Source organism: Mustela lutreola, chromosome 17, assembly GCF_030435805.1.
Source record: "Mustela lutreola isolate mMusLut2 chromosome 17, mMusLut2.pri, whole genome shotgun sequence".
Classification (NCBI taxonomy): Eukaryota; Metazoa; Chordata; class Mammalia; order Carnivora; family Mustelidae; genus Mustela; species Mustela lutreola.
In genome coordinates, this window is record NC_081306.1 from 22,059,033 (window position 1) to 22,084,469 (window position 25,437).

General features: G+C 65.8%; 2 protein-coding genes across 10 annotated transcripts in view; one reads left to right on the forward strand and one right to left on the reverse strand.

Annotated features, from left to right (window-relative positions):
• PKD1 (polycystin 1, transient receptor potential channel interacting) overlaps nucleotides 1–19,701 on the forward strand; it is a 41,465-nt gene extending 21,764 nt beyond the window's left edge. The window contains exons 15-46 of the mRNA XM_059154405.1: nucleotides 243–3,859; nucleotides 4,002–4,151; nucleotides 5,151–5,294; nucleotides 5,403–5,682; nucleotides 5,765–5,978; nucleotides 6,065–6,248; nucleotides 6,611–6,763; nucleotides 7,389–7,533; nucleotides 7,620–8,240; nucleotides 8,559–8,715; nucleotides 8,956–9,208; nucleotides 9,289–9,484; nucleotides 10,369–10,539; nucleotides 10,615–10,758; nucleotides 10,842–11,052; nucleotides 11,154–11,280; nucleotides 11,913–12,029; nucleotides 12,130–12,176; nucleotides 12,424–12,608; nucleotides 12,720–12,813; nucleotides 14,521–14,639; nucleotides 14,716–14,918; nucleotides 14,998–15,192; nucleotides 15,564–15,703; nucleotides 16,040–16,152; nucleotides 16,329–16,476; nucleotides 16,555–16,680; nucleotides 16,938–17,112; nucleotides 17,232–17,522; nucleotides 17,606–17,740; nucleotides 17,824–18,129; nucleotides 18,225–19,701. Coding sequence (XP_059010388.1) covers nucleotides 243–3,859; nucleotides 4,002–4,151; nucleotides 5,151–5,294; nucleotides 5,403–5,682; nucleotides 5,765–5,978; nucleotides 6,065–6,248; nucleotides 6,611–6,763; nucleotides 7,389–7,533; nucleotides 7,620–8,240; nucleotides 8,559–8,715; nucleotides 8,956–9,208; nucleotides 9,289–9,484; nucleotides 10,369–10,539; nucleotides 10,615–10,758; nucleotides 10,842–11,052; nucleotides 11,154–11,280; nucleotides 11,913–12,029; nucleotides 12,130–12,176; nucleotides 12,424–12,608; nucleotides 12,720–12,813; nucleotides 14,521–14,639; nucleotides 14,716–14,918; nucleotides 14,998–15,192; nucleotides 15,564–15,703; nucleotides 16,040–16,152; nucleotides 16,329–16,476; nucleotides 16,555–16,680; nucleotides 16,938–17,112; nucleotides 17,232–17,522; nucleotides 17,606–17,740; nucleotides 17,824–18,129; nucleotides 18,225–18,692 — 9,629 coding nt within the window. The 3' untranslated portion in view covers nucleotides 18,693–19,701. The remainder of the gene's footprint in view (nucleotides 1–242; nucleotides 3,860–4,001; nucleotides 4,152–5,150; nucleotides 5,295–5,402; nucleotides 5,683–5,764; nucleotides 5,979–6,064; nucleotides 6,249–6,610; nucleotides 6,764–7,388; nucleotides 7,534–7,619; nucleotides 8,241–8,558; nucleotides 8,716–8,955; nucleotides 9,209–9,288; nucleotides 9,485–10,368; nucleotides 10,540–10,614; nucleotides 10,759–10,841; nucleotides 11,053–11,153; nucleotides 11,281–11,912; nucleotides 12,030–12,129; nucleotides 12,177–12,423; nucleotides 12,609–12,719; nucleotides 12,814–14,520; nucleotides 14,640–14,715; nucleotides 14,919–14,997; nucleotides 15,193–15,563; nucleotides 15,704–16,039; nucleotides 16,153–16,328; nucleotides 16,477–16,554; nucleotides 16,681–16,937; nucleotides 17,113–17,231; nucleotides 17,523–17,605; nucleotides 17,741–17,823; nucleotides 18,130–18,224) is intronic.
• The window catches only part of TSC2 (TSC complex subunit 2), a 32,231-nt gene continuing 26,495 nt past the window's right edge, over nucleotides 19,702–25,437 (reverse strand). For 5 of the 9 annotated variants that reach the window (XM_059154391.1, XM_059154390.1, XM_059154386.1 and 2 more), the window contains 11 exons: nucleotides 24,896–24,964; nucleotides 23,554–23,684; nucleotides 22,623–23,119; nucleotides 22,335–22,410; nucleotides 22,007–22,093; nucleotides 21,100–21,286; nucleotides 20,712–20,851; nucleotides 20,391–20,469; nucleotides 20,227–20,318; nucleotides 20,037–20,135; nucleotides 19,702–19,938 (listed from right to left, as the gene is read on the reverse strand). In XM_059154391.1, the coding sequence (XP_059010374.1) occupies nucleotides 19,768–19,938; nucleotides 20,037–20,135; nucleotides 20,227–20,318; nucleotides 20,391–20,469; nucleotides 20,712–20,851; nucleotides 21,100–21,286; nucleotides 22,007–22,093; nucleotides 22,335–22,410; nucleotides 22,623–23,119; nucleotides 23,554–23,684; nucleotides 24,896–24,964 (1,628 nt within the window). In that variant the 3' untranslated portion in view covers nucleotides 19,702–19,767. The remainder of the gene's footprint in view (nucleotides 19,939–20,036; nucleotides 20,136–20,226; nucleotides 20,319–20,390; nucleotides 20,470–20,711; nucleotides 20,852–21,099; nucleotides 21,287–22,006; nucleotides 22,094–22,334; nucleotides 22,411–22,622; nucleotides 23,120–23,553; nucleotides 23,685–24,895; nucleotides 24,965–25,437) is intronic. The other 4 variants (XM_059154393.1, XM_059154392.1, XM_059154389.1 and 1 more) reach the window with 1 other exon arrangement.

Below are 25,437 nucleotides of genomic sequence, written 5' to 3' on the forward strand. Positions count from 1 at the left end.
TGGGACAGAGCTGCCCCTCCTCTCGTCCCTGTATCTGCCCCATGTCTCACCCCATGCTGCTGGTACCCTACTCGTGCTTCGTGGGCACGCCCAGCGCAGGAACCAAGGGCGTCCTCGCTCTGCATTTGGCCCGGGGCCCTGTTCTGTCATCCCGAGGGGCCCCAATGTGCAGCAACACGGGGTTAGTACTGACTTTGCCACGCAGGCAGTGGCCCTGGTCCTTACTCAGGCCTGTCCCCCAGGTGAGTACAACCTGACCCTGCTGGTGTCCAATGCCTTCGAGAACCTGACGCAGCAAGTGCCTGTGAGTGTGCGAGCCGCCTTACCGGCCCTGGCTGTGGCCGTGGGAAGCCATGTCCCAGTGGCCGGCCAGCCTGTCACCTTCTCCCCACACCCCCTGCCCTGGCCTGGGGGCGTCCTATACACGTGGGACTTCGGGGATGGCTCCCCGGCTGTGACACGGCCCCAGCCAGAGGTCAACCACACGTACGCCTCCAGGGGCGTGTACCACGTCCATCTAGAGGTCAACAACACGGTGAGCAGCGTGGTGGCGGGCCTCAGCCTCCGCGTCTTCGAGGAGCTCCGGGGCCTGCATGTGAGCCTAAACCCGGCGGTGGAGCAGGGCGCACCTATGACGGTCAGTGCCACGCTGCAGTCCGGGGACAACGTCACATGGACGTTCGACATGGGGGATGGCGTGGTGCTCACGGGCCCCGAGTCCACAGTGGAGCATGTGTACCTCCATGCCCAGAACTGCACAGTGACCGTGGGTGCGTCCAGCCCTGCGGGCCACCTGGCCCTGAGCCGGCCCGTGCACGTCTTTGTCCTGGAGGTGCTGCGAATCGAGCCCGCAGCCTGCATCCCCTCACAGCCCCACGCCCGGTTCACGGCCCATGTCACTGGGGACCCTGCGCACTACGTCTTCGACTGGACGTTCGGGGACGGTTCTTCCAACACGACCATCTCGGGGGACCCGACGGTGACACACAATTTCACGCGGAGTGGGACGTTCCCCTTGGCACTGGTCCTGTCGAGCCAGGTGAACAAGGCCCATTACTTCAGCAGCGTGTGCGTGGAGCCCGAGGTGGGCAACGTGACCCTGTGGCCCGAGAGGCAGCTGGTGCGGCTCGGGGAGGAGGCCCATCTGGTGGCTCAGGCTTGGCCCCCATCCCTCTACCGCTATGCCTGGGACTTTGGCACTGAGGATGTGGCCCATGTTGGCGGCCCCGAGGCCACATTCACCTACGCGGACTCCGGTTCCTACTTGGTGACGGTCGCTGTGTCCAATAACATCTCGGCGGCCAACGACTCTGCCCTCGTGGAGGTGCAGGAGCCTGTGGAGCTCTCGGGCATCCGGGTCAATGGGTCCGGCGTGCTGGAGCTGCTGCAGCCCTACCTTTTCTCGGCTGTGGGCCGCGGCCACCCCGCCACCTACCTGTGGGACCTGGGGGACGGTGGGCGCCTTGAGGGCCCCACGGCCACTCACGCCTACAACAGCACGGGCCCCTTCACTGTCAGGGTACACGCATGGAACGAGGTGAGCCGTGGCGCAGCATGCCTGAATGTCACAGTGCAGCAGCGCGTGCGGGGCCTGGGTGTCAATGCCAGCCGCACGGTGGTGCCCCTCAATGCCAGCGTGAGCTTCAGCACGTCCCTGGAGGCCGGCAGCAACGTGCGCTACTCCTGGGTGCTCTGCGACCGCTGCACGCCCATCCCTGGGGGCCCCACCATCTCCTACACCTTTCGTTCGGTGGGCACCTTCAACATCATCGTCACGGCCGAGAACGAGGTGGGCTCCGCCCAGGACAGCATCTTCATCTATGTCCTGCGGCACATCGAGGGGCTGCAGGTGGCGGGGGGCGGTGGCGGCTGCTGCTTTCCCACCAACCGCACACTGCAGCTGCAGGCCGCGGTCAGAGACGGCACCAACATCTCCTACAGCTGGGCTGCCCAGCGGGATGGCGGCCCAGTCCTGGCTGGCAGCGGCAAGACCTTCTCGCTCACCGTGCTTGAGGCCAGTACCTACCACATCCAGCTGCGGGCTGCCAACATGCTGGGCAGCGCCTCGGCCAACCGCACTGTGGACTTTGTGGAGCCCGTGGGCGGCTTGGCTGCAGCCGCCTCCCCAAACCCCGCCGCGGTCAATGTCAGTGTCACCTTCTGTGCTGAGCTGTCTGGGGGCAGTGGCGTCATCTACACTTGGTTCCTGGAGGGAGGAATGAGCTGGGAGACCCCGGAGCCATCTACCACCCACGCCTTCCCCAGCCCCGGTCTGTACCTGGTCACGGTCACGGCTGAGAACCAGCTGGGCTTGGCCAATGCCACCCTCGAGGTGGCCGTGCAGGTGCCCGTCAGGGGCCTCAGCATCAAGGCCAGCGAGCCAGACCGCAGCTTTGTGGCAGCCGGCTCCTCTGTGCCCTTCTGGGGACAACTGGACTCCGGAACCAACGTGAGCTGGTGCTGGACGGTTCCAGGTGGCAGCAGGCTCGGTCAGCATGTCGTTGTGGTCTTCCGTGACACCGGCACCTCCTCCGTTCAGCTTAATGCTTCCAACGCGGTCAGCTGGGTCGTGGCCACCCATGAGCTCACGGTGGAGGAGCCCGTCGTGGGCCTGGTGCTGTGGGCCAGCAGCAAGGTGGCGGAGCCCGGGCAGTGGGTGCACTTCCAGGCCGTGCTGGCTGCCGGCTCAGCCGTGCGATTCCTTGTGCAGGTCAGCGGGGCGGGCCCAGAGGTGCTGCCCGGGCCCCACTTCTCCCGCAGCTTCCCCCGGGCTGGGGACCACGTGGTGAGCGTGCAGGCAGAGAACCACGTGAGCCGGGCCCAGGCCCAGGTGCGCGTCTTGGTGCTGGAGGCCGTGGGGGGGCTGCAAGTGCCCGGCTGCTGTGAACCGGGCATCCCCACGGGCACGGAGAGGAACTTTACCGCCCGCGTGCAGCGGGGGTCCCGCGTGGCCTACGCGTGGTACTTCTCCTTGCAAAAGGTCCAGGGGGACTCGCTGGTCATCCTGTCGGGCCGAGATGTCACCTACACCCCGGTGGCTGCGGGGCTGCTGGAGATCCACGTGCGCGCCTTCAACGAGCTGGGCGGGGTGAACCTGACTCTCACCACCGAGGTCCAGGACCCCATCCAGCAGGTGGTGCTGCGCAGTGGCCGCTGCTTTACCAACCGCTCTGCCCGGTTTGAGGCCGCCACGAGCCCCAGTCCCCGGCGCGTGGCTTATCGCTGGGACTTTGGGGATGGGGCCCTGGTGGAGGACACGGAGGAGCCCTGGGCCGAGCACTCCTATCTGCGGCCCGGGGACTACCGCGTGGAGGTGAATGCCTCCAACCTGGTGAGCTTCTTTGTGGCGCAGGCCACGGTCACCGTCCATGTGCTGGCTTGCAGGGAGCCCGAGGTGGAGGTGGCCCTGCCCCCGCAGGTGCTGATGCGGCGCTCCCAGCGCAACTACCTGGAGGCCCACGTCAACCTGCGCGACTGTGTCACCTACCAAACTGAGTACCGCTGGCAGGTATACCGGGCCCCCAGCTGCCAGCGGCCTGCACGCATGGCCCCCGTGGCCCTGCCCAGTGTAGATGTGAGCCGGCCCCAGCTGGTGGTGCCACGGCTGGCCCTGCCTGTGGGCCACTACTGCTTCGTCTTCATGGTGTCGTTCGGGGACACACCGCTGGCGCGGAGCATCCAAGCCAACGTGACGGTGGTGCCCGAGCGCCTGGTGCCCATTGTTGAGGGCGGGTCGTACCGCGTGTGGTCAGACATTCAGGACCTGGTGCTGGATGGCAGCAAATCCTATGATCCCAACCTGGAAGACGGCGACCAGACACCGCTCAGCTTCCACTGGGCCTGTGTGGCCTCGACCCAGGTCAGGTGCCCTGCAGGGCATGGATGGTCCCCGCCCCTCAGTCGTTTGCCCAGCCCGGGGAGGGGGTCTTCTAGCTGTGCCCTGGACCAGGTTCTGCCTTGAAGCCATACAGGGTTTCACACCCCCTCCCCTGTGGCTACAGAGTGAATCTGGTGGGTGTGCCCTGACCTTTGGGCCCCGGGGGAGCAGCGTGGTCACCGTCCCTCGGGAGCGCCTGCAGGCCGGCGTGGAGTACACCTTCAACCTGACCGTGTGGAAGGCGGGGCGGAAGGAGGAGGCCACCAACCAGACGGTGGGTGCTGCTGGCCTGGTCCTTAGCCCAGCAAGGCAGAGCCCCAGGCCCCCTTGGTGGGCCCAGCTGCCGGGGAGGGCTGAGCATACAGGGCCACCTGCCCCCAGGGAACACTGAACGCTCTTGGAGGGTTTCCTGTGTTGTAGTGCTTAACAAAACATCCCGTTTCAACACTGTGCTCCAGATCTCGGAGGGGCCCTAGGCGCTGTGAGGTCCCCTTCCCAGAACATGGGTTTTCTCTTTTGTGAATGGGAGGGGCCTGATCTCACCCCTGTGCGTGTGTGTACTCAATGCTCCCCTCCCCTGGGCCCTCCAGGTCGGTCAGAGATGCAGAGCGGGTGACCCTGGGACAGCCACTCCTGCTGCCTTTGGGGGAGGTGTGTTGATGGGAGCAGGTGTGCTGGGCTCCGCTAGTGCCCAGCATAGCGTTCTCTGTCCTCAGCATCAGGGCTCTCCAGCTGGCATGCCCTGAGGGGCTGTCAGGCAAGTTGGGAGCTTAGAGCAGGGCCTCACCTGGACTGGCTGAGGTGGGCCCCGTCCCAGGGCAGTAGGGGCCTCGGGCCGATCAGCGCACATTTCCCCTCCCCACAGAGGCATTCACCTGACCGTTCTCCTGTTCGTGGGTGAGCACCTGAGGGCCTTGTGTGTGCCAGGTGCATGCTGGGCCATGGAAGCTACAGAAAATAAACCTAGTGTGGACTCTGTTCTTTTGGGTGTCCACCACCATCCCCCAGCCTGGGAGGCACAAAGCCCGATGAATGTACTGGGTGCGGCCCAAGCCCTGGGAAGCTGGACCTTTGGCTAGTGAGGAGCTGGCCGGGCCAAGCCGAGCCTTCCCAACTAGGAGAACCGCGCCAAGGCAGTGGCCAGAGGCTCAGGTCTCACAGGAGCCACCACACCCCTGCGGTCCCAACGTGCTGGGTAGACTCGGGTCTGGGCCCCAGGAGCAGAGGCACTGGCTCAGGTCATGGCTTCCCTGTGATCCTACCCTGTCTCTAGGTGTTGATTCGCAGGGGCCGGGTGCCCATCGTGTCTTTGGAGTGTGTGTCCTGTAAGGCGCAGGCGGTATACGCAGTGAGCCGCAGCTCCTACGTGTATCTGGAGGGCCGGTGTGACAACTGCAGCGCCGGCTCCAAACGAGGGGTGAGCCCAAGAGCCTGGAGGGAAGGGGCGAGGCCTCGGGTGGGGCGGGGCCTGGGAGAGGGCGGGGCGCAGTCGCTCCGCCCCTCAGTCCCGGGTCTGCCTCCGCAGCGCTGGGAGGCTCGCACATTTAGCAACCAGACGCTAGTGCTGGACGAGACGACCACGTCGACCGGCAGCTCGGGCATGCGGCTGGTGGTGCGGCGCGGCGTGCTGCGGGACGGGGAGGGCTACACGTTCACCCTCACGGTGCTGGGCCGCTCGGGTGAGGAGGAGGGCTGCGCCTCCATCCGCCTCGCCGCAAACCGGCCCCCACGCGGGGGCTCCTGCCGCCTCTTCCCGCTGGACGCCGTGCGCGCCCTCACCACCAAGGTCAACTTCGAGTGCACAGGTGAGCGCAGTGGTGGGTGGGAGGGGGAGGCGCGGTGGGTACGTGGGGCCCCGGCCTGCTTACACTTCTAGGGCCCCTGCAGGCTGGCAGGACGCAGAAGATGGGAGCGCGCCCCTGGTGTATGCCCTGCTGCTGCGGCGCTGTCGCCAGGGCCACTGCGAGGAGTTCTGCATCTACAGGGGCAGCCTCCCCACGTATGGTGCGGTGCTGCCGCCGGGGTTCGCACCCCACTTCCAGGTGGGCCTGGCGGTGGTGGTGCAGGATCAGCTGGGCGCTGCTGTGGTCGCCCTCAACAGGTGAGCCCAGACGGAGGGCCGGGAGGTCAGGGCTAGTGGGAGCGGGGACTCCCACTTGTTCACCGGCGCTGAACCTCTCCACACAGGTCTCTGGCCATCACCCTGCCAGAGCCTCCTGGCGACCTCCCAGGAGGCCCCGGCGACCTCATGACCTGGCTGCATGGTCTCACGGAGAGCATGCTGCCCCGGCTGCTGAGACAGGCTGACCCCCAGCATGTCATCGAGTACTCGCTGGCCCTCATCACCGTGCTCAACGAGGCCAGTACAGGGGTGAGGACTCCCTTCTTCTTGTCTGTCCTCAGCAGGAGTGTGGGGCCAGGCCTGGCCCTACAGCTTTGCAAGTGATCAGTCCCCCTGGCACATTTCCTTGAAACAACTGTTCTGTCCTCTCCCAACCTGTGGGCTCCCCCATCCTCACCTGTGGGTTCCCCCATCCTCACCTGTGGGTTCCCCATCACTGCGCCCAGCCTCTGTCAGAGGAGCCCTGGGAAAGCCTCCTTTTGCTCCCAAAGAAACAGGACTTGAGGCCCCCCCCCCCCTGGTTTCATGGTGGCTGAGACGGCGTGTGCCTTGCCCTCACTGCTGTGGGGGCTGCCGTCGCGCACTCGGCTCCCTGTGCTTGATGCCTACAGTCTGAGCACAACCTGGCCACGGCAGCAGAGCTGGACACCCGGCGGCAGCTGCAAGCCCAGATACGCAAGAATGTCACAGAGACCTTGGTCTCGCTACGGGTCAACACTGTGGATGACATCCAGCAGATCGCGGCAGCGCTGGCCCAGTGCACGGTAGGGTGTGCTCAGGCCCCTCGGCAGCCCTCGTCCTGGCCAGTGCCCCCTGTCCTGTGCCAGTCCTCAGCTGTTCTAGTGTGAGAGGCATGGGGGTCTCTGCCCTCCGCGGCCTGTGTGGGGTGGCCCCAGGGCATAAGGAGTAGGCTCACTGTAGGGAGGGCAGATGGAAGAGGCCATTCTTGTGCCGTCCTGCTCCAGCCCACAGTCCCAGCAGACCTGGCTTCTGCAGCTCCGAGAGCTACCCACTGGTGGTGTCCAGGATTTGAAGACTGGACTGGGCAGGGTTGAGCTCAGTCTGATAGGGGTGGGAAGTTGCAGCAGAGCCTTCAGCAGAGAAAGGAGCAGAGAACCTTCCAAGGGAGGTGGGGGGGCCATGTGACACGTGACTCCCGTGGCTGTGACGTGCATGGGGTGGGACGCAGAGTGGTCTTCCACTGGCCTCGTCCGTGGGTAGGGAGAAGCCCCAGGAGAGCTCTCAGCAAGCAGGCATGTGGGCAGAACCCACATTCGGGGGTTTCTAGCTGCAACATGAAGGGGCTCCGGGGAAGGCCAGGGCCAGAGTGGGTGCCCTGCAGCATGGCCGGCGTGATGGAGCTGAGCGGAGGGGCCGGCCTCGCTGTAGGTGTCCAGCGGGGAGCCGGTGTGTGGCTCCTGCCTGAAGCAGACACTGCACAAGCTCGAGGGCATGATGCGAATCCTGCAGGCCGAGACAGCCGCAGGCACCGGGACACCCACAGGCATCGCTGACAGCATCCTCAACATCACAGGTGCGGGCTGGGCCGGGCCACGCGGTGCTCCCACCTGCCCCTGCCTCTCCCCGCGAGCATCTGCCCCTGCCTCTCCCACCCCCCAGGTGACCTCATCCACCTGGCCAGTGCGGATGTGCAGGGCCCTCGGCCGCCGGAGCTGGGCATGGAGCTGCCGGCGCACATGGTGGCGTCCAGGGCCTATCACCTGTCGTCGGCCCTCATGTGTATCGTCATGCGCTCCCGCGTCCTCGACGAGGAGCCTCTGACGCTGGTGGGTGAGGAGATCACGGCCCGCGGCAAGCGCTCAGACCCACGGAGCCTCCTGTGCCAGGGCGACGCCTCGCTCCCCGGCTGCCCCTTCTCCATCCCCACGGCCTTCAGCGGAGCCCTGTCCAACCTCAGCGACGTGGTGCAGCTCATGTTCCTGGTCGACTCCAACCCCTTCCCCTTCGGCTACATCAGCAACTACACCGTCTCCACCAAGGTGGCCTCCATGGCCTTCCAGACGCAGGCTGGGGCCCACATCCCCATTGGGCAGCTGGCCTCGGAGCGTGCCATCACTGTGAAGGTGCCCAGCAGCTCAGACCGGGCCGCTCAGGGCCCCCGCGCCCCTGCCGGCTCCGCGGTCGTCCCGCCCCGGGCCTCAGTCGGCGTCATGGTCACCCCCGAGGAAAGCAACCCCGCCGCTGGGCTGCACTTGCAGCTCACCTACACGCTGCTCAGTGGTGCGTGCTGGGGCCCTCGCGGCGGCGCCGCCTACAGGCCTGGCCCGGCCTCTTGGGGCTCAGGGGAGGTACCTCGGGTGAGCAGGTGTTTCTCGTGGACCCCCCAACTCTGTGGCCTTTACTGTGGTCTGCCTCCTGCTTCCCAGGCTGCTGGCGGCCTGGCCCGAGGGTGGCGGGGGAGGTGGAGCAGATGCCATCCCCAAGCTCTCTGGCCCTCTTGCCCCCAGGGCCAGGGAGGGCCCCAGAGCGTTCACAGGGGTCACCCAGGGTGCATGAACGGCACAGGACGTCCGTGCGACCATGTGCTTGTCCCTCTAGAGCACTACTTGCCCGAGGAGCCTGAGCCCTACCTGGCCGTGTACTTGCACTCAGCGTACTGGCCCAACGAGCACAACTGCTCGGCCAGCAGGAGGATCCGCCTGGAGCAGCTGGCAGGCGACGACCACAGGCCCTATACCTTCTTCATCGCCCCGGGGTGAGCACGTGCCCCGCCACCGAGGACCCGTTGGTGGGGAGGGGCTGGTCTCCAAGGGCAGGGCGAATGTGTGCCAAGGTCATGTGCACTCCTCGTGGGAACAGGCGTAGCAGTGAGAGGACTGGCCACACATGGTGGCAGGGTGACTCTGCCGAGAGGCCTCGGGGCCAGAATATGGCTGTCGCTCAGGGCCTGGGGCCGGGTGGGGTCTGGGTGTGACGCTTGCCCCACTTCTCCCAGGACAAGAGACCCAGGCGGGACTTATCACCTGAACCTGACCAGCCACTTCCACTGGTCCGCACTGGAAGTGACTGTGGGCCTCTACACGTCCCTGTGCCAGTACTTCAGCGAGAAGGAGATGATGTGGAGGACAGAGGGGCTCATGCCCTTGGAGGAGACTTCACCCAGCCAGGCTGTCTGCCTTACCCGCCACCTCACTGCCTTCGGGGCCAGCCTCTTCGTGCCCCCCAGCCGCGTCCACTTCGTCTTCCCGGTGAGTGGCACCGTGTTTCTGCGTCCCGGGAAGCTGAGGCTTGGGCCGTGCCTCCAGGCCTGATGGCTCTGTCTCTCCAGGAACCAGCCTCAGGCGTGAACTACGTCGTTCTGCTGACGTGTTCTGTGTGCCTGGTGACTTATGCAGTCATGGCTGTAGTCCTGCGGAAGCTGGACCAGCTGGACATCCGCCGGGTCCGCGTCATCCCTTTCTGTGGGAAGGGGGGCCGCTTCAAGTACGAGATCCTGGTCAAGACTGGCTGGGGCCGAGGCTCAGGTGAGGGGGGACTGCCTCATCCGGGCCCCCGGCCACCCTCTCTCGCTCTCTCGGGCCCCCGCGCCCCCCAGTGACTTTCCTTAGTAGCCAACGAAGGGCGGCTGGGTTTATCCACTGCTGAGTGTGTGGGGCCCCCAGCGTGAGCAAGCAGATGGTCAGTGCAGGTAGCACGAGCCGGTGCTGGGAGACGGGACCAGTAGTGACGGGGACGGTGGGACTTGCTGTTAGACCGGCTGGGAGCCAAAGTGTTTGGTTTCTTGGTGAAAAACTCGCCAAGTGGTATGGACGGTGCTGCCCATGCAACTGTGGGCCTTGCCATGCGGGGAGCCCGTGCCTGCGTCTTGCTGCGTGGCTCCCACGCGTCCCAGCCTGCCGTGACCGTTCTTGCCCAGTCGTCCCGGCCTCGATGGCTGTGCCCCGATCCTCCCTCCCAATTGCTGTCGTGTTTGCACTGGCATGTTCGCGGCGAGCCTCAGGCGGTGTGGACGTGCCCGCTGACTTTGGATCTGAATTCCACTCCGTGTGCTGCCACTTTTCACTTCCTTTCTGTTCTTTCACCGTTTTGATGACTGAGTTTTATAAACTGTCACGGGTGTTTCTCCCTGGGAGACGAGCAGGCAGCACCCGTTAGAGGGGTGGTCTGTGGGAGCCGGTGGGAGTGTGGGGACGGGCTGCCCACTGGAGTGGGAGCCGGCCGTTCCTGGAGCAGACTGGAGAGCTCACGGCCCCCACGGCCTCCCATAGTCCTTATGTTAAGCTGCAGAGGCTGCACAGTCGGGCCGGGTCTAGCACGCCGGAGGGGGCTGGTGCGGCGACCACATCCGGTGAGCAGAGGGCCGCTGGCCAGGCTCTCGCGTCTGGCCTAAATGTTGGCCCCCCCGCAGGCACCACGGCACACGTGGGCATCATGCTGTATGGGGCGGAGGGCCGCAGCGGCCACCGGCACCTAGATGGGGACAGAGCCTTCCGCCGCAACAGCCTGGACGTGTTCCAGATTGCCACCCCACACAGCCTCGGCCGTGTGTGCAAGATTCGCGTGTGGCACGACAACAAAGGTCTGTGGGGGCGCCTGTGGCGACCCGACCCGGCCTGCATGCCCCACCCCCGCCTGACGAATCCCCTCCCCGCAGGGCTCAGCCCCGCCTGGTTCCTGCAGCACGTCATCGTCAGGGACCTGCAGACTGCGCACAGCACCTTCTTCCTGGTCAACGAGTGGCTGTCGGTGGAGACCGAGGCCAACGGCGGCCTCGTGGAGAAGGAGGTGCCGGCGGCAAGTAAGGGCCCATCCCTGTCCCTGTGGCTGGAGGGGTGGCCCTGAACCTCTGGCCCGCTGAAGCCTGCCCTGCCCTGTCCCCAGGTGAGGCAGCCCTGAGGCAGTCCCGGCGCCTGCTGGTGGCCGAGCTGCAGCGTGGCTTCTTTGACAAGCACATCTGGCTGTCCATCTGGGACCGGCCACCACGCAGCCGCTTCACGCGAGTCCAGCGGGCCACCTGCTGCGTCCTCCTCGTCTGCCTCTTCCTGGGTGCCAATGCTGTGTGGTACGGGGTCGTGGGAGACGCTGCCCACAGGTGGGTGCTGCGCCGTGGGGACCCGGGTGACCCCTCCTGCCTGACCCCTGCGCCCCTTCCAGCGTATCCCAGCCACGGTCTCTCTTCTCTCCTGCCCACAGCGCCGGGCCCGTGTCCACTCGGATCCCGTTGAGCGTTGACACAGTGGCCGTGGGTCTGGTGTCCAGTGTGGTCGTCTACCCTGTCTACTTGGTCATCCTCTTCCTCTTCCGGATGTCCCGGAGCAAGGTGGGCTGAGGACTGTGGAGCTCCCGGGGGCGCATGGGCTCGTCGGCAGGGAAGGTCAGCGAGGTCAGCGAGGCGGCTCGAGGATGGAAGCACGGCAGGAGCCGGGCTCACGAACGGAGCCGAGGCCGCGGAAGCTGATGGGATGGTCCCATGACCGAGGGGAGACGGACAAATTCCTGAAAGGACAGGCCCCAGACTGACTCAGAGGAAGTGGGAGACCGGGGCGTCTGTGTGGCGAGGTGCTGGGGCAGCGACGAGACCTCCTGTGCAGACAAACGCAGCCGCTTGCTCTGACGGCTCCCCTGACGCACAACCCTCGTGAGATGACCTGTCCCATCCCCCATAGCCAGAGCCACACAGGCGCCTGAGACAAGGGATGTACTGGGCGAGCAGCCGCGACCGCAGGATGGAGGCTGGGAGTCTGGTGAGGTGGCCAGCAGCAGCCTAGGGCCACATGAGACCAGCCCATTCATGGGCTCTGTAGCAGCAGGGGGCTCGCGGCTACCATGGTGGACAGTGCAGACACAGAACGCATGCATCATTCATTCTAGCACATTCTCTGGCACAGTGCCAGTCTAGCCCTGCTCAGGAGGCAGAGCTGCATCCCGCTGACCGCCTGCCTCTTCTGGTAGGTGGCCAGGGGCGAGAGCCCCACCCCCGCAGGGCAGCCGGTCCTGGACATTGACAGCTACCTGGACCCGTCCATGCTGGACAGCTCCTTGCTCAGCTTCCCGGGGCTGTGTGTGGAGGCGAGTGTGGCCCCAGGGGCCCTGCCTGGGCCGGGAGGGGGCGGGGGGTGCTGCCACATCTGGGTGGCCCAGAGTCTGAGTTCTCTGCTCTTCTCAATAGGCCTTTGCGGGACAAATGAAAAGTGACTTCTCAGATGACTCTAAAAGGTAGGGGTCCGCTGAGAAGACCTGAGCCTTGGTGCAGGCCCGCCACGCCCCGTGCGCACTGCGTGGCAGGTGTGTGGGCTCCGTGGTCGTGTCGTGTGTCCTTGCAGGTGTTCGCAGGCCCTAGGTGTGGCCACACGCTGTCTCAGCCGCGTTGCTGAGAAGCCTCTTGTGTGTGTGTGTGATGGGACTCGGGAGCGTGTGCACACGTGTCCCCTGGGCCCCCTTGTTTGCCCTCTGTCACCCGCAGCCTGACGTGCTGGCCATCTAGCGAGGACACGTTGCATTGGCCAGACTTGCTGAGTGACCCCTCCATTGTGGGCAGCACCCTGCAGCGGCTGGCCCGGGGCCACGTTGGCCGCATGCTGGGCTCAGAGGAGGACGGTCTGTCCCTGGTCAGCCCCTCCTCACCTGCCAAGTACTTCTCAGCCTCAGGTGAGCATGGGTCGGGAGGGGTGGCAACCCCATACTCTCCCCAAGGAGGCTCCGCGCGGGGGGGTCAGAGGGGCCCACGCCCTCCCTGATGTGTTCTGCTCCTTCCTCTAGACGAGGACCTGATTCGGCAGATCCTCGCTGAAGGGGCCAGCAGCCTGGCCCCCACCCAGGACACTCAGGTTGAAAGGGATCTGCTCGCTGGCCTGTGAGTACCTGGCTCCTGGGGGTTAGGGGACAGGGAGAGCCCAGGCCGAGAAGCCCTTTGGAGCTGGGCGATTTGTGAGCTCTGTGTCCCTTCCCTGTAGGAGGGACCTCACGGGGTGACCCGGCTGCAGGGAGCAGGCCCTGCCAGTTTCCTAAACAATCTTTTTGTTGTTTTGTTTGTTTTTGTGAAAGCTATTGGGAGTTTATATTTTTATTAGACTTTCTAGGTTTCTGGCCTGGATGACTCATGTGAAATTACTGTATGCTTCTATTTCTCTGGTAATACCTATTTTCCTGTTCCTTTGAAGTCTCCTCAATTTTAAAGCAACCAAAAATTTACTGAGTTGTAAACTGCCCCAGAACACAGAGAAAAGGGGAAAGTGTCTCGAATCCTTTTACAAAAACAGATAACTGTGGCATGATTGCATTTTTATGAAGAAATTGCCAGTTGATTCAAAAGGTTTCTAACATGGGGAAATCCTGGGGCGGTAGTTCTAAGTGGAGCAGGCCGGCACCTCCAGCCCGAAGCCCCACCTGCCTGCCCTCGCCCCATGCTCATCCCCCTCCCCCAGCCCACTAGCGTGTGCACATCAGCAGGTGTGGGGGGGGTCCATGAATGCTGTCCTCAAAAGGCAGTCTTTGCTCTCCTGCACTGTAGACTTTCGGGTGAGGCTGTGTGTCGTTGGCGCCCCGCTGCTCTATGACCCTGTCCCAAGGGACGCCATATCCACGTGTCAGACATAACACTTCCAGAGCAAGGACTGGTGAGAGCAGGAGCTAGCTGGTCCCCGTGAGACAGGAACATGCACCCCTGCTCACTCGTATTACCTGCAAATAGCTCAAGCTCGATCTGTAATCAGAAAAGTCCGTTTCCAAGAGGAATCGGTCACTGGCGTCTTGCTGTCCTGGCAGTGGCATCCCACCTGCACAACCGGTATTGCCTTCTGTTCCATAGAAGCCTCCCGAAGCCAGACGCACTGAGCGCGGCTCTGGGCATGGGGCTGCTGGCAGCATAGGGCGCACAGTCACGTCCCACATCTGGTCAGGGCTCAGTTCTGCGGAAGCCAGGGCAGGTGTGCACACTTGCTCTCTGGAGGCGCCTGTCGCCTTCCTGCTTCCAGTTGCTCCCCTCTTCCCTGCCGGGGCAGCTCTGGAGCCAGCCAGGTCCACCGGGCGCCACGAGGGGCGCTCAGTTCTGCAGAGTGCTGTGCACTGTTGCCGAAAATCACTCGTCTTAGCTCGCAGAGCTGCATCAGAGCATGGGAGGTGAAGGGCAAAGGTGGGGGCGGTGGGGAGCGCTTGCTGGCAGGTTTCAGGCCAAGTCGGGGTGCTGGCGGGAAGAGCAGGCCAGGGCCAGGGCTTGGGGACGGGGCCAGATGCCCCCATGGCGGTGCAGTGAGCACGGACCAGATCGCGGACCAGTGGGGTGAGGACTGTGGCTCCTGGTGGAGGAAGCGGGAGGTGAGGGGGGGCCGGGAGACAGGCTGATGCGGGTTTGCAGCCTGAGGAGCTGGGCAGGTGTCGGGGCCCCTCCTCAGAATCGCTGGTGGGGTTCAGAGCCTGGCACCACATCCTCCCAGGTGTGGGGCAGCGCCTTCTGCCTCCACTGCCTGTGGGGGGTGGCTGCGCACCCCCATTGACACTCAGCAGCTGGAGCCGCCTGCTGCCCCAACAGGTGAGCACAGGCGCCCCCACTCCTGTGCTTCAGGTCTGGCACCCCCGGGGAGAGGACAGAGCCGCTGGTACTGCACAGGCTGGGAGAGAAGGGGCTACCCAGCCCAGGTTTGACTTGGGAGCAGCCCCAGTCGGCAAAGCTCTCCCATACAGGTATGTTCTTGGGTCCCCGAGCTGCCCCCCATCCCTGCCCGTGGGCTGCCTCTCACTAGTCTGTCTGCTCCCGTAGGGCTGGCGGACGGTCTGCGGAGGCGGCTGCTACCAGCCTGGTGTGCACCCCTGGCCCACGGGCTCAGCCTGCTCTTGGTGGCTGTGGCCGTGGGGGTTGCGGGCTGGGTGGGTGCCAGCTTCACCCCCGGTGTGGGTGTGCTGTGGCTCCTGTCCAGCAGCTCTAGCTTCCTGGCCTCCTTCCTTGGTTGGGAGCCTATCAAGGTAAGTGGGGTGTGGGGGGCCCAGCGGCCAGCCTCCGACACCAGCGGGCCCCTCTCATGCTCCTCCACCCCCGATGCAGGTCCTGCTGGAAGCCCTGTACTTCTCGCTGGTGGTCAAGCGGCTCCATCCGGATGAGGGGGACACCCTGGTGGAGTGCCCTGCGGTCACTCCCGTGAGCGAGCGTGTGCCCCGTGTGAGGCCCCCCCATGGATTTGCACTCTTCCTGGCGAAAGAGGAAGCCCGGAAGGTCAAGAAGCTGCACGGGATGCTGAGGGTGAGCTCGGGCCCGGGGTCGGCACCTGCCCTGCTCCCCCATAGCTGGGCCAGCATACTGTCTTCCCATATGTTCTCCCGTTGTTGAAAACCTCCCCCCGGCCCTTGGTTTCCCATGGAAGGCCCTTGGGACCCTCTGCCTCTTCTCTGGTCCAGCTCCACTGCCTCCTCCTGCCTGGTGTTGAGGGGCCCTGGGGGCGGTCTCTGCCTCTGGCGAGATCACGTCTGCCCCCCACCACTGGCGGGGCCCTGGCCGCTGTCTGTGCTGCCCTCTTGGCACCAGGCCCCTCGGCTGTGGGCGGTTTCCTGGCCAGCTCTGTCACAGTGGGGCCGAGTGGGCTCAGCTGACTTCAGGGCCATCCTTGCCCCCAGAGCCTCCTGGTGTATATGCTCTTCCTGCTGGTGACTCTGCTGGCCAACCACGGGGATGCTTCATGCCACAGCCACGCGTACCGTTTGCAGAGTGCCATCAAACAGGAGCTGGGCAGCCGGACCTTCCTGGCCATCACCCGGTATGGACACCCCCAAGTGCACCCACAGACCAGTCGGCCTGGCCAGGGAGCCGCTGATGCTGACCAGGCCCCATCTGCCCTGGCCTTAGTCCAGCCCAGTCCCTGGGGGACATGGGCTAGTGTCTTGGCACAATTCTGGTTGTACCCCATGACACTTACCTGCTCCAAACACCAGGACGCCAGGACGGACTCTGCGTCTTCCGCTTGTCCCACCAGGGGGCCCTGGCGGCCCGCTGTTGTCTGGGCCGGGGCAGCAGGAGCCCAGGGCCTCTGACCCACCTGCCCCGTGGGTGCAGGGAGCTGTGGGGTAGAGTGTGGGACTGTGTCTCTGGGCAGGTCTGAGGAATTCTGGCCGTGGATGTCACATGTGCTGCTCCCCTATGTCCACGGGAACCAGTCCAGCCCCGAGCTGGGGCCCCCGCGACTGCGGCAGGTGCGGCTGCGCGAAGGTGAGCGGCTTCTGGCGACCTGGCTGAGCCCTTCACCTGCTCCCCGCTGCTCTCCATCTGGGAGACCACAGCCTCTGCCTTGTGGGCTCAGGGAGGGTGTGCGGTGCTCCCGTCGGCCCAGCCCAGGCAGCCGGTCCGCAGTGAGCTCCTGGTCTCACGGTGCTCGTTCCTGGCAGCGCTCTGCCCGGACCCTCCCGGCTCGGGGGTGCCCACGTGCTTCGCAGCCTCTGGCTCCTTCAGCACAGGCGACTATGGGGTTGGCTGGGGCAGCGCTGCCCACAACGGCTCAGAGACGTGGGCCTACTCTGCGCCAGACCTGCTGGGGTGAGCACAGAGGGCGCTCCCGGGGCTCCTGCGGGGGTGGGGGCAGGGCTGGCCCTGACACTGCCGCCTCGCCAGCAGGGTCTGGTCCTGGGGCTACTGTGCCATGTACGACAGTGGGGGATACGTGCAGGAGCTGGGGCTGAGCCTGGAAGAGAGCCGCGCGCAGCTGGGTTTCCTGCAGCTGCACAACTGGATCGACAACAGGCAGGGCTGGCTGAGCTCCCGCCACCCCCCACCCCCATCACCCCCGGCCCACAGCATCCCGCCCCGGCGCCCTGGCCCCCACGGGCCCTCCTCCCACCACCACCTTAGCGGCTCCCCATCCGTTGCTGACTCTCGCTGTCCCCACGACCTCCACCCCATGCCCCCATGTCATGTCCCCATGCCGCCCCACGAGCCCTTCCTCCCGGAAGGCTCCAGGTCTCCTGGTCTTCTCACCCCGCCCCCTTCCTGCCACATAGGAGCCGCGCCGTGTTCGTGGAGCTCACGCGCTACAGCCCGGCCGTGGGGCTGCACGCTGCCGTCACGCTGCGCCTTGAGTTCCCTGCGGCCGGGCACGCGGTGACCGCCCTCAGCGTACGGCCCTTCCCGCTGCAGCGCTTGAGCGCCGGCCTCTCCCTGCCGCTGCTCACCTCGGTAGGTGCTGGCCCCGGCCCCGCCCCGCCCGCCCCGCCCCCTCCTTAACCCGCCCCCACCCCGCCTCCTTGCCCCGCCTCCTTGCCCCGCCCTAGCCAGTCTCGGCTCCGCCCCCGCAGGTGAGCCTGCTGCTGTTCGCGCTGTACTTCTCCGTGGCCGAGGCTCGCCTGTGGCGCCGGGTAGGGCGTGCCCGCGCAGTGCAGCCCGGGGCCTGGGCGCGGTGGCTGCTGGTGGCCCTGACAGCGGCCGCAGCGCTAGTGCGCCTGGCACAGCTGGGTGCCGCTGACCGCCAGTGGACCCGCTTCCTGCGTCGCCGCCCGCGCCGCTTCACCAGCTTCGAGCAGGTGGCGCAGCTGAGCGCCGCGGCTCGTGGTCTGGCCGCCTCGCTGCTCTTCCTGCTCCTGGTCAAGGTGAGGCCGGGGCAGCCGCGGGGGTGCGGGGCTGGGCTGGGCCGGCAATGCCCCTTTAATCCGCCGGTGTCCCTCGCCCGCAGGCCGCGCAGCAGCTGCGCTTCGTGCGCCAGTGGTCAGTTTTCGGCAAGACGCTGTGCCGCGCCCTGCCTGAGCTCGCGGGCGCAGCCTTGGGCCTGGTGGCGCTCGCGGCGGCCTATACCCAGCTGGCCGTTCTGGTAGGTGCCAGTGAGGCCGGCGGGGGAGGGTGGCGTTGCCCAGGACCCGCCCCTCACTCGCCTCCCTTCCCCTCCCCCTGCAGCTGGTCTCCTCCTGTGTGGATTCCATTCGCAGCGCAGCAGGGGCCCTCCTGGTGCTGTGCCCTGGGTCTGGGGGTCCTGCCCTGTGCCCTACTGAATCCTGGCGCCTCTCCCCGCTGCTGTGCACGGGGCTCTGGGCCCTGCGGCTGTGGGGGGCCCTGAGGCTGGGGACGGTTCTTCTGAGGTGGCGGTACCAGGCTCTGCGTGGGGAGCTCTACCGGCCGGCCTGGGAGCCACAAGACTACGAGATGGTGGAGCTCTTCCTGCGCAGGCTGCGCCTCTGGATGGGCTTCAGCAAGGTTAAGGAGGTGGGTACGGCCCAGCGGGGGGGAGAGGGACGCACCCTGGGCCCAGGTGAGCCCAGGGTGCAGCCGGACTGACCGAGCCCCTGTGCCGCCCCCAGTTCCGCCACAAAGTCCGCTTCGAGGGGATGGAGCCGCTGCCTTCCCGCTCCTCCAGGGGCTCCAAGGCTTCCCCGGACGCGCCACCCCACAGTGGGGGCTCTGACACCTCCCGGCCCTCCACGTCCTCCAGCCAACTAGACGCGCTGAGCGGGGGCCTGGGCCGGCTGGGGCCACGGGGCGAGCCCGAGCCCTCACGCCTCCAGGCCGTCTTCGAGGCTCTCCTTACCCAGTTCGACCGACTCAACCAGGCCACAGAGGACGTCTATCAGCTGGAGCAGAGACTACAGCATCTGCGGGGCCGCGGGAGCACCGGGCGCCCAGCCTCTCCTTTGCGCTGTGTCTCCTCAGACCCACGGCCGGCCCTGCCCAGCCGTCTGGCCCGGGCCAGTCGAGGCATGGGCCTGGCCACTGGCCCCGGGAGGGCTTCCCTGTGGGCCAAGAACAAGGTCCACCCCAGCAGCACTTAACCCTGGGGCCCTGGGCTCATACCCGTGCCCTGGCTGGGGCGGGCCTGTGGCTTCACTCCGGCTTCTGGAAGGGAGCCGGAGCAGACACCGCTCAGTATTAACTTCTGCCACCTTCAAGGTCTCGGGCCTGGCAGAAGAGCTGCACGAAGGTCCCCCAGGGAGGAGGCACCCGCTGTCTCTACCCTGGGGATCTCAGCACTTTAAAGAGGCCGTGTGGGCAGCCAGGACCCAGGGTCCCCTCCCCGGCTCCCCGTGGGAGGACAGAGCAGTATTGGGCCAAGTGCCCAACTTCTGAGATGCTAATTTATTACCGGAGTCCTCAGGTACAGCGGGCTGTGCCCGGCCCCACCTCCTGGGCAGACATCTCCCCTTTGCTAAGGATCCAGGCTTCTGGGAGGGAACCTGCACCTCCTGTGGCCGTCCCCACTAAGTTATTACCTCTCCTGTGCCCCTGCCGAGTGCACTCCCCGTCCGCTACCATCTGTGTGTCTATCGTCGGTAATTTATATGGGGTGAAAATGTGTATATTTTTGTATGTTGCTCTATTTTTCACTAAGGCCAAGGGACCCGCTGGCCAAAGCAGCCCGGCGCCCACTGTTGCCCACATTAAGGGGCAGCAGGCCTCCCTCCCCAGATGCCTGACGGGAGGCCAGGTCCAGCTGGGGAGGGGAGGCTTGTTAGAAAAGCCCAGTCCCTTTCTAGGCAGTTCTGTCCCTCCCCAGGGCCCTTGTTCTGTGCCTAAGGCTGGCAAGAAGGCAGGGCCCAGATCTGCTGGTGCCGGGTCTTGGGGAGGAGCAGGAGGCAAGAACAGGGCACTTGGGTGGAACGGGCCCTCCCTGGGGGCTGGCTCCCGGGGCAGGGAAGGTGAGCCTGTGGCCATGTGCGCAAGAGCACGTGTGTGGTAGGGGGGCCCCAGTGGCCCTGGACCACAGCTGGGGGCATAGCCGAAGCTACACCCTTGGTCCCGGCCCCACCCGACAAAGTCAAATAAACCAGCTGGCTGACTGCATCTGTGTGTGGGCCGCAGGTGGGCACCTCAGCTTTATTTCGCGCGTGCACCCCCCGACGCGCGGCCTCACACGAACTCTGTGAAGTCATCCACCGCGGAGATGAGGCGCTTCCGCTGGCCGGTCTCGTACGCCGGCACGGGCTCCGCGGGCGCCGGAGCGGGTGCTTTGCCGTGGCCCGGGGCGTGCGTCTGCAGCAGGGGCAGGCTAGGGCTGGAGTACTGGGCTTCCTCTTGGATCTGCAGGAGTGGGAGGGTCAGCAGCAAGCCCCTCCACAGGGGGTCTGCCCTCCCCCCAACCCAGTGGCTGCGGGGGGCCTGGGGTCCACATTCCTTACCCGGTGGCGGAGTCGCTTGATGTGACGGAGCCTGGCAATCCACTTGGAGGGGTAGATGTCGGTGGGGTTGGAGCGGCTGTGATGCACCTGTGAGGCCATCTGGGGTGGGGTGCGGGGAGTGCTGAGCCCTCTTGGGGGGGCATCTGTGGACCCGTCCCACCTGCCCCTTGGGCCGTTCCCCTCAGCTCACGTTTGCGTGCAGAGCCATCTGACGGGCCACAAAAGGCAGGTTGCGGTCAGACACGATCTTGGCCACGCTGGTGTCCACGAGGCCCTCCATGTCTGGGGAGAAACGGAGCTCACACCAGGGCTCAGGGCCCCAAATACCCCCCGGCCCCGCACCCCGGGGCTCACCTTTCCTGCACTGCAGGGACACCAGATTGCATTCGTAGTCCAGGGGGGTGATGATCACGTGGACAAAGTTGAACTGGCCCTGCCCAGACGACAGCAGAGGTCACTAGCCCCGAGGACCACTGTCTGCCACGTCCTCACTCAGCTCTGGTGGGCAGGGGGCTGGCTACCTGAGCCAGCCTGTGCCCCACTTGCCACCAGCCGCTGCACACACCCCTTCCTCCCAGCGGACCTCAGGGCACAGCCGCCTCCCCTCTTAGAAAAACAGGACCCTGCTGGGCTGTACCCCCAGAGAGGCATGGGCCCAGGCCTGCCCCCACTCACTCTGATGGTACCCAGCTTGAAGTCCTCGCCCGAGTCATTGTAGACGATGGACACGAAGTCGTTGCCCAGGTGGCGCTTCTTGTCACAGCGGTGCTTGTCCACATCTTTGGTGGGCATCAGAGTGGCAATGTGGAAGACCGCTGCAGGCAGACCGGCAGAACTGAACGGGCGGGCCCCCCGCACCTCTCTCCAAGGGTACTTCTTGGCTTCCCCAGAGGCCCTCAGGGCCTGTCTGGCCGGCAGCACTGCACCCCTCTGCCTGAGCGCAGAGCTTCTAGAAGCAGAGCTGCCAGCCCCATGCGCCCCTGCCACGGCTCCCCACCCCCACCCTGCCGAGGCCCCCGACAGCCAACAGCAGCAACGGGTGATGGGGCGGGAGGGCGCCTACCTTGCATGATATCGTCATGCCAGCAGTAAGTGAACTGGCCGTCCTCCCCGCATACATCCAGGCCGCCCAGGTACACCTTGTCTGGCTGACAGTCCTTGAGCTCGATGAGTTTGCCCAGGCCGGTGAGGAACTCCGTGTACCTGTAGGAGCCGTGCTCGTTGGACAAGATGGCGAGCTCGCTGTTGCTCTGTGGGCAGAGAGGAAGGAGCATGGTGGCACCCTGCCCCCGACGGCTGTGTCCCAGCCTCCCCCTCCTGCATATGTATTTGGTCCTTGGTACCACAGGACCTTCTGAACACAGCCAGAACCCTGGCATTCGGAATCCCAGCCCCAGTCCCCAGACCTGCCCCTCGTAGGCCCACCAGCACCCGCCTTCCACCAGCTCTCCCACACGGTAGTCAGAGAGACACTTTAGACACTCAGGCAGAGTCCCCGCAGACCCTCTGCTCAGAAGCATTCACACCTGCCCACCTCCCTGGAAAGGAAAGTGCAGCTGCCCGACAGCCCAGGAGGCAGTCCACGCCAATGACCCACGCGAGCCCTCCCCTTGACTTCCCTGTCCCACCTCCTGTTCCCTGCACAGGGGACATGGCACCAGACACCAGCACCTGCCGTTCCCACACCAGACGCTCCCTTCCTCTCTTTCCCACACCTGGATGGCTGACACGACCGTTGCCCTGCTCGCACGTGCCACCTTCTCTGCCGTGGAGTGCTTGGCACTCCCCTGGGCACCACGAGCTCCCACGCTCACCTGTCACTCCCACCGTGTCCCTGGCACCAGAGCAGTATCTGGCCCAGTGGCCACTCGTGCAGTGACCAAGCTCTGTGACAGACAAGGATCCAAGCCCTCACCCCTACCCCAGGTAGGAAGGCCACACAGCTGCACCCTGGCACCCAGGAGCCTCACCTGGCCTTCTCCCACGTACAGGACGGCGATCTTGTGGGTGTCGTAGGACGGAATCTGGTCGAGAAGCTGCACTGACCGCTCGAAGGACTGTAGCCACAGAGCCCTGCCTGAGCCTTGGGCGGAGGCCATCCCCTGCCACCAGCCCTGCAGCCCCAGCTCGATCCCCATGCAGGCCGGGCTCTCCACACCGGGGTCGATCACCCCACGACGCCCCAAGGAGCTGAGGCTGGGACCATGGGCACCACTGCCGAGAGCTAGGGCAGCCCCAGGCGCCCCCCCACTCAGGCTCGAGAGGGCCCCACAGGGGAGATAAGGCACGCCCACCCACCTCATTGGGGAGAAGGATGGGCTTGTTGGATTCGTCACCAAAGAACGGGGAATGGTAGAGCTGCAGGAACACAAAGCTGCAGGGGGAGAGAAAGGGAGGGCCGGGTCAGGGTCACGGCCGGTACCGTCCACCCACACACAAAGCAGCAGGCCTGAGCCTCTCTTGTGGCTCCAACCAGCCACAGCGCCGAGGCCACGTGGACCTGCAGCCCAGCCTGTGGTGGGGTCCCAGGCCCCACATCGTCCCGGAGACTGTCCAGCAGCTCCAGCCCGGGAGGGCAAGGCTCACCTGGGATTGATGCCGGGTACCTTCTCGGTATTGGAGGCCCCAGTTCTGCTCTTGAAGGCATCCCTCTCTACCCTCTTGCCTCTGCGTGACGGGGCCGAATCAGAGATGGTGTAGCCTCTGGGCCGCAGGCCACTGGGGGAGCGGGGGCAGCTGGAAAGCAAGGGACCCTCGGGCTGCGTGGGGCCCCGGCCCTGGCTCTCTTCACCTGGGGCTGACCAGGCGGCACCTGCCCCGTCCAGGATCCCGGACTGGGACCGGGTCTTGGCCTCAGGGCTCAGCCGGCCAACATCAGTCTTGTCCCCAGGGTCCCCAAGGATGTCCTGTAGGGTCTGCAGCTCGGGCGAGGAGCTGGACTTGCTGAGGGGCTGGCAGGGCTGGAAGGGGAGCTCCGCAGAAGGCCGGGCGCCCTCGGAAGAGACAGCCCGCTCGATGGGGACTCCTCCAGCAGCAGGCTCCTCCGCGGGGAACCTCTCCTCCTGGCTGGAGCTTGATGATGACTGCCAGGAAGGAGTGCACAGGACCCCCGTCAGGAGGAACCAGCACACCCATCAGGGGTTCACGTGGAGGCGATGAAGCGCCCCGCCCCCCCTCCCCAGTCAGGGCCACAGAGCCCCTCAACAGCAAGCGGCCGGTCCCACCCTCTCCCCTAGGACAGCACCCGCTGGTGAGCAGCAGAGCTCGGCATCTCCAAACCAAGGACACCAAGGACGAGCAGCTGCCCCCATGCAGGGCCCGCTGGAAAACCCGACAGTCCACGGGGAACAAAAGCGGCAGGGCTGCTCGCCATTTCTCAGATGAGAAAACTGCGTGCAAAAGACTCGCCAAAGTTCTGAGCAAGTCCGTGTGCCAAGGAGCCCGGAGGGAGGCCCCGCCCCCTCCCCAGAGCGCCCCCCCACCCCACCCCGCAGCTCTAGCGCCCCAAGGCACTCACCCTGCTGTAAGCCTCAGCGCGGCTGCTGCGCCGGTCTGTGCCTAGCGTTGCCTCAAAGTCCTCCAACTCTGTGGGTTCAGTGGGCAAACGAGCCTCGCTCGGACTCCCCTCCTCCGGAACGACCGCTGAGTCTGGGAGGACACAGACGGGGCTACTAGGTGCTGGCCCGGTCCCTGGAGCTCACGTGCCTGAGGTACGAGCCTCTCCCCGAGAGGGTACGGGGGGCCCCACCAGAGCTTCACCCAAGGCCTGCCTCGCCTGTGGCTCTAAGCTGCCCGCACCCCAGTCAGCTGCAGGAGGGCACTCTGAGGGGTGCAGTACGGCCCCCGACACTAGGCATCTCTAACATAGGCTCCCAGCCTGGTGACAAAGGGCCACACGGCCCCCGGGATCTGCATCCCAGGACCCCAAGAACCTGCCCCTGCTGCTCCAGTGGGGGAGACGGGCAAGGGAGCACTGAACCCCACCAGGGAGGAGCCCCGCCTCGGACGAGGCCTGAGCTCAGGAGCAGCAGTGAGCTGGGGCCGGCTCCCAGCAACAGGACACCAGGATTCTGCCCTGCCTGGTGTCGAGGCGAAGCCTGATGAAGGAGGAAGCCCTGAGCGTGCACAGATGGGGAGCCCAACCCGGAAAGCAGAGACGCGCCTTCGGAGCCCAAGCCAAACTCAGAGTCGGGAGGGCCGAGGCCAGGATGCCCCAAAGCAGCATTTCCTGTGCCAGTGTCAGGGCAGGGGTGGGGGTGACGAGCCATGAGGGTTAGCACAGCCCACGGTGGCACAGCCCTCGCACACGTGCAGTCCGTCAGCCACCCGCCAGGACCCATCTGCACACTGCCCTTTCCAAACCGGCTCTTGCGCACACATGGGGGCTTAGGCGGGCCAGAGGGCCATGTGGGTCAAGGCCCTGCCCCCGCCAGGGCCTGAAGGTGATGGGCCGGCCCCCAGTAAAAGGCACACACAGCCCAATTTGCGGGTCCAAGCCAATCAGAACACCAGAGGCCAGGGCACGGTCAGCCCGGCTGAGCCCCAGGGCCAGGCTGGCCCCGAAGACCGTCCGCGACTCAGCTGCGTGACGTCACCTCCCGAGGCCTGAAGAAGGGGCTGCGAGGGCCCGTCCGGCAGGGCACAGGGCAGAGGGGCCCGCCGGCCAAGCACAGGCATCCTGCACAGACGTCCCCATGCGAGTCGGGGCCCTGCTCTGGAGGGGACGGGGCGGGGGGCGAGGAGTGGCGCCGGCAGAGTCGCGGAGGGATGGCCGCACAAGGGACGGCGGGGGCAGCGAGGACGAGGCAGAGGAACGCTCTGCAGCAAACAGCATCTTCCTTAGAGAGACGGGAGAATACCTGCCCAGGAAACGCCCCTGTGCAGCTGTGCTCGGCAACTGGACTGGCACAGCGAGGAGAGAGAGGCCACTGCAAGGAAACCGCGAGCGGCCAGTCAGCAGAAGGACAGACTACGCACAGTCGAGCAGAGAGGAAAGGCAGCGCTAGTCCCGCACAGAGCCCGAGCCTGGAGGGAGAGAGCGGAGGGCCAGCAGCATCCGGCCAGCAGCAGGCGGCTCACGGCCCACGCAGGCTCCCGGCTCTCTGTGCGGCTGCCGGGGACGTCTGCAGCGTGGGGCGCACCCCTCCTCCTCACCAGCACAGCTCCCGGGCCTCCACCTGAGGCCACAGGCAAGGCTGGAGGGAGCGCACTGGCCCCTCCGGGCGAGGGCACAGGACACACAGGCAGGCTCGGGCTGGACTCGGCGCATCCAATCCCAGACCCCAGCACATGTGCGGCTGCCCTGCTGGGCCCCGGGGCACACCGAGGACAGTGCCCGGCATGGGGTGCGCAGGGCCGCACCGCATCTCCAGGCGGGGGCGGCAGCAAGGAGAGCTCAGGG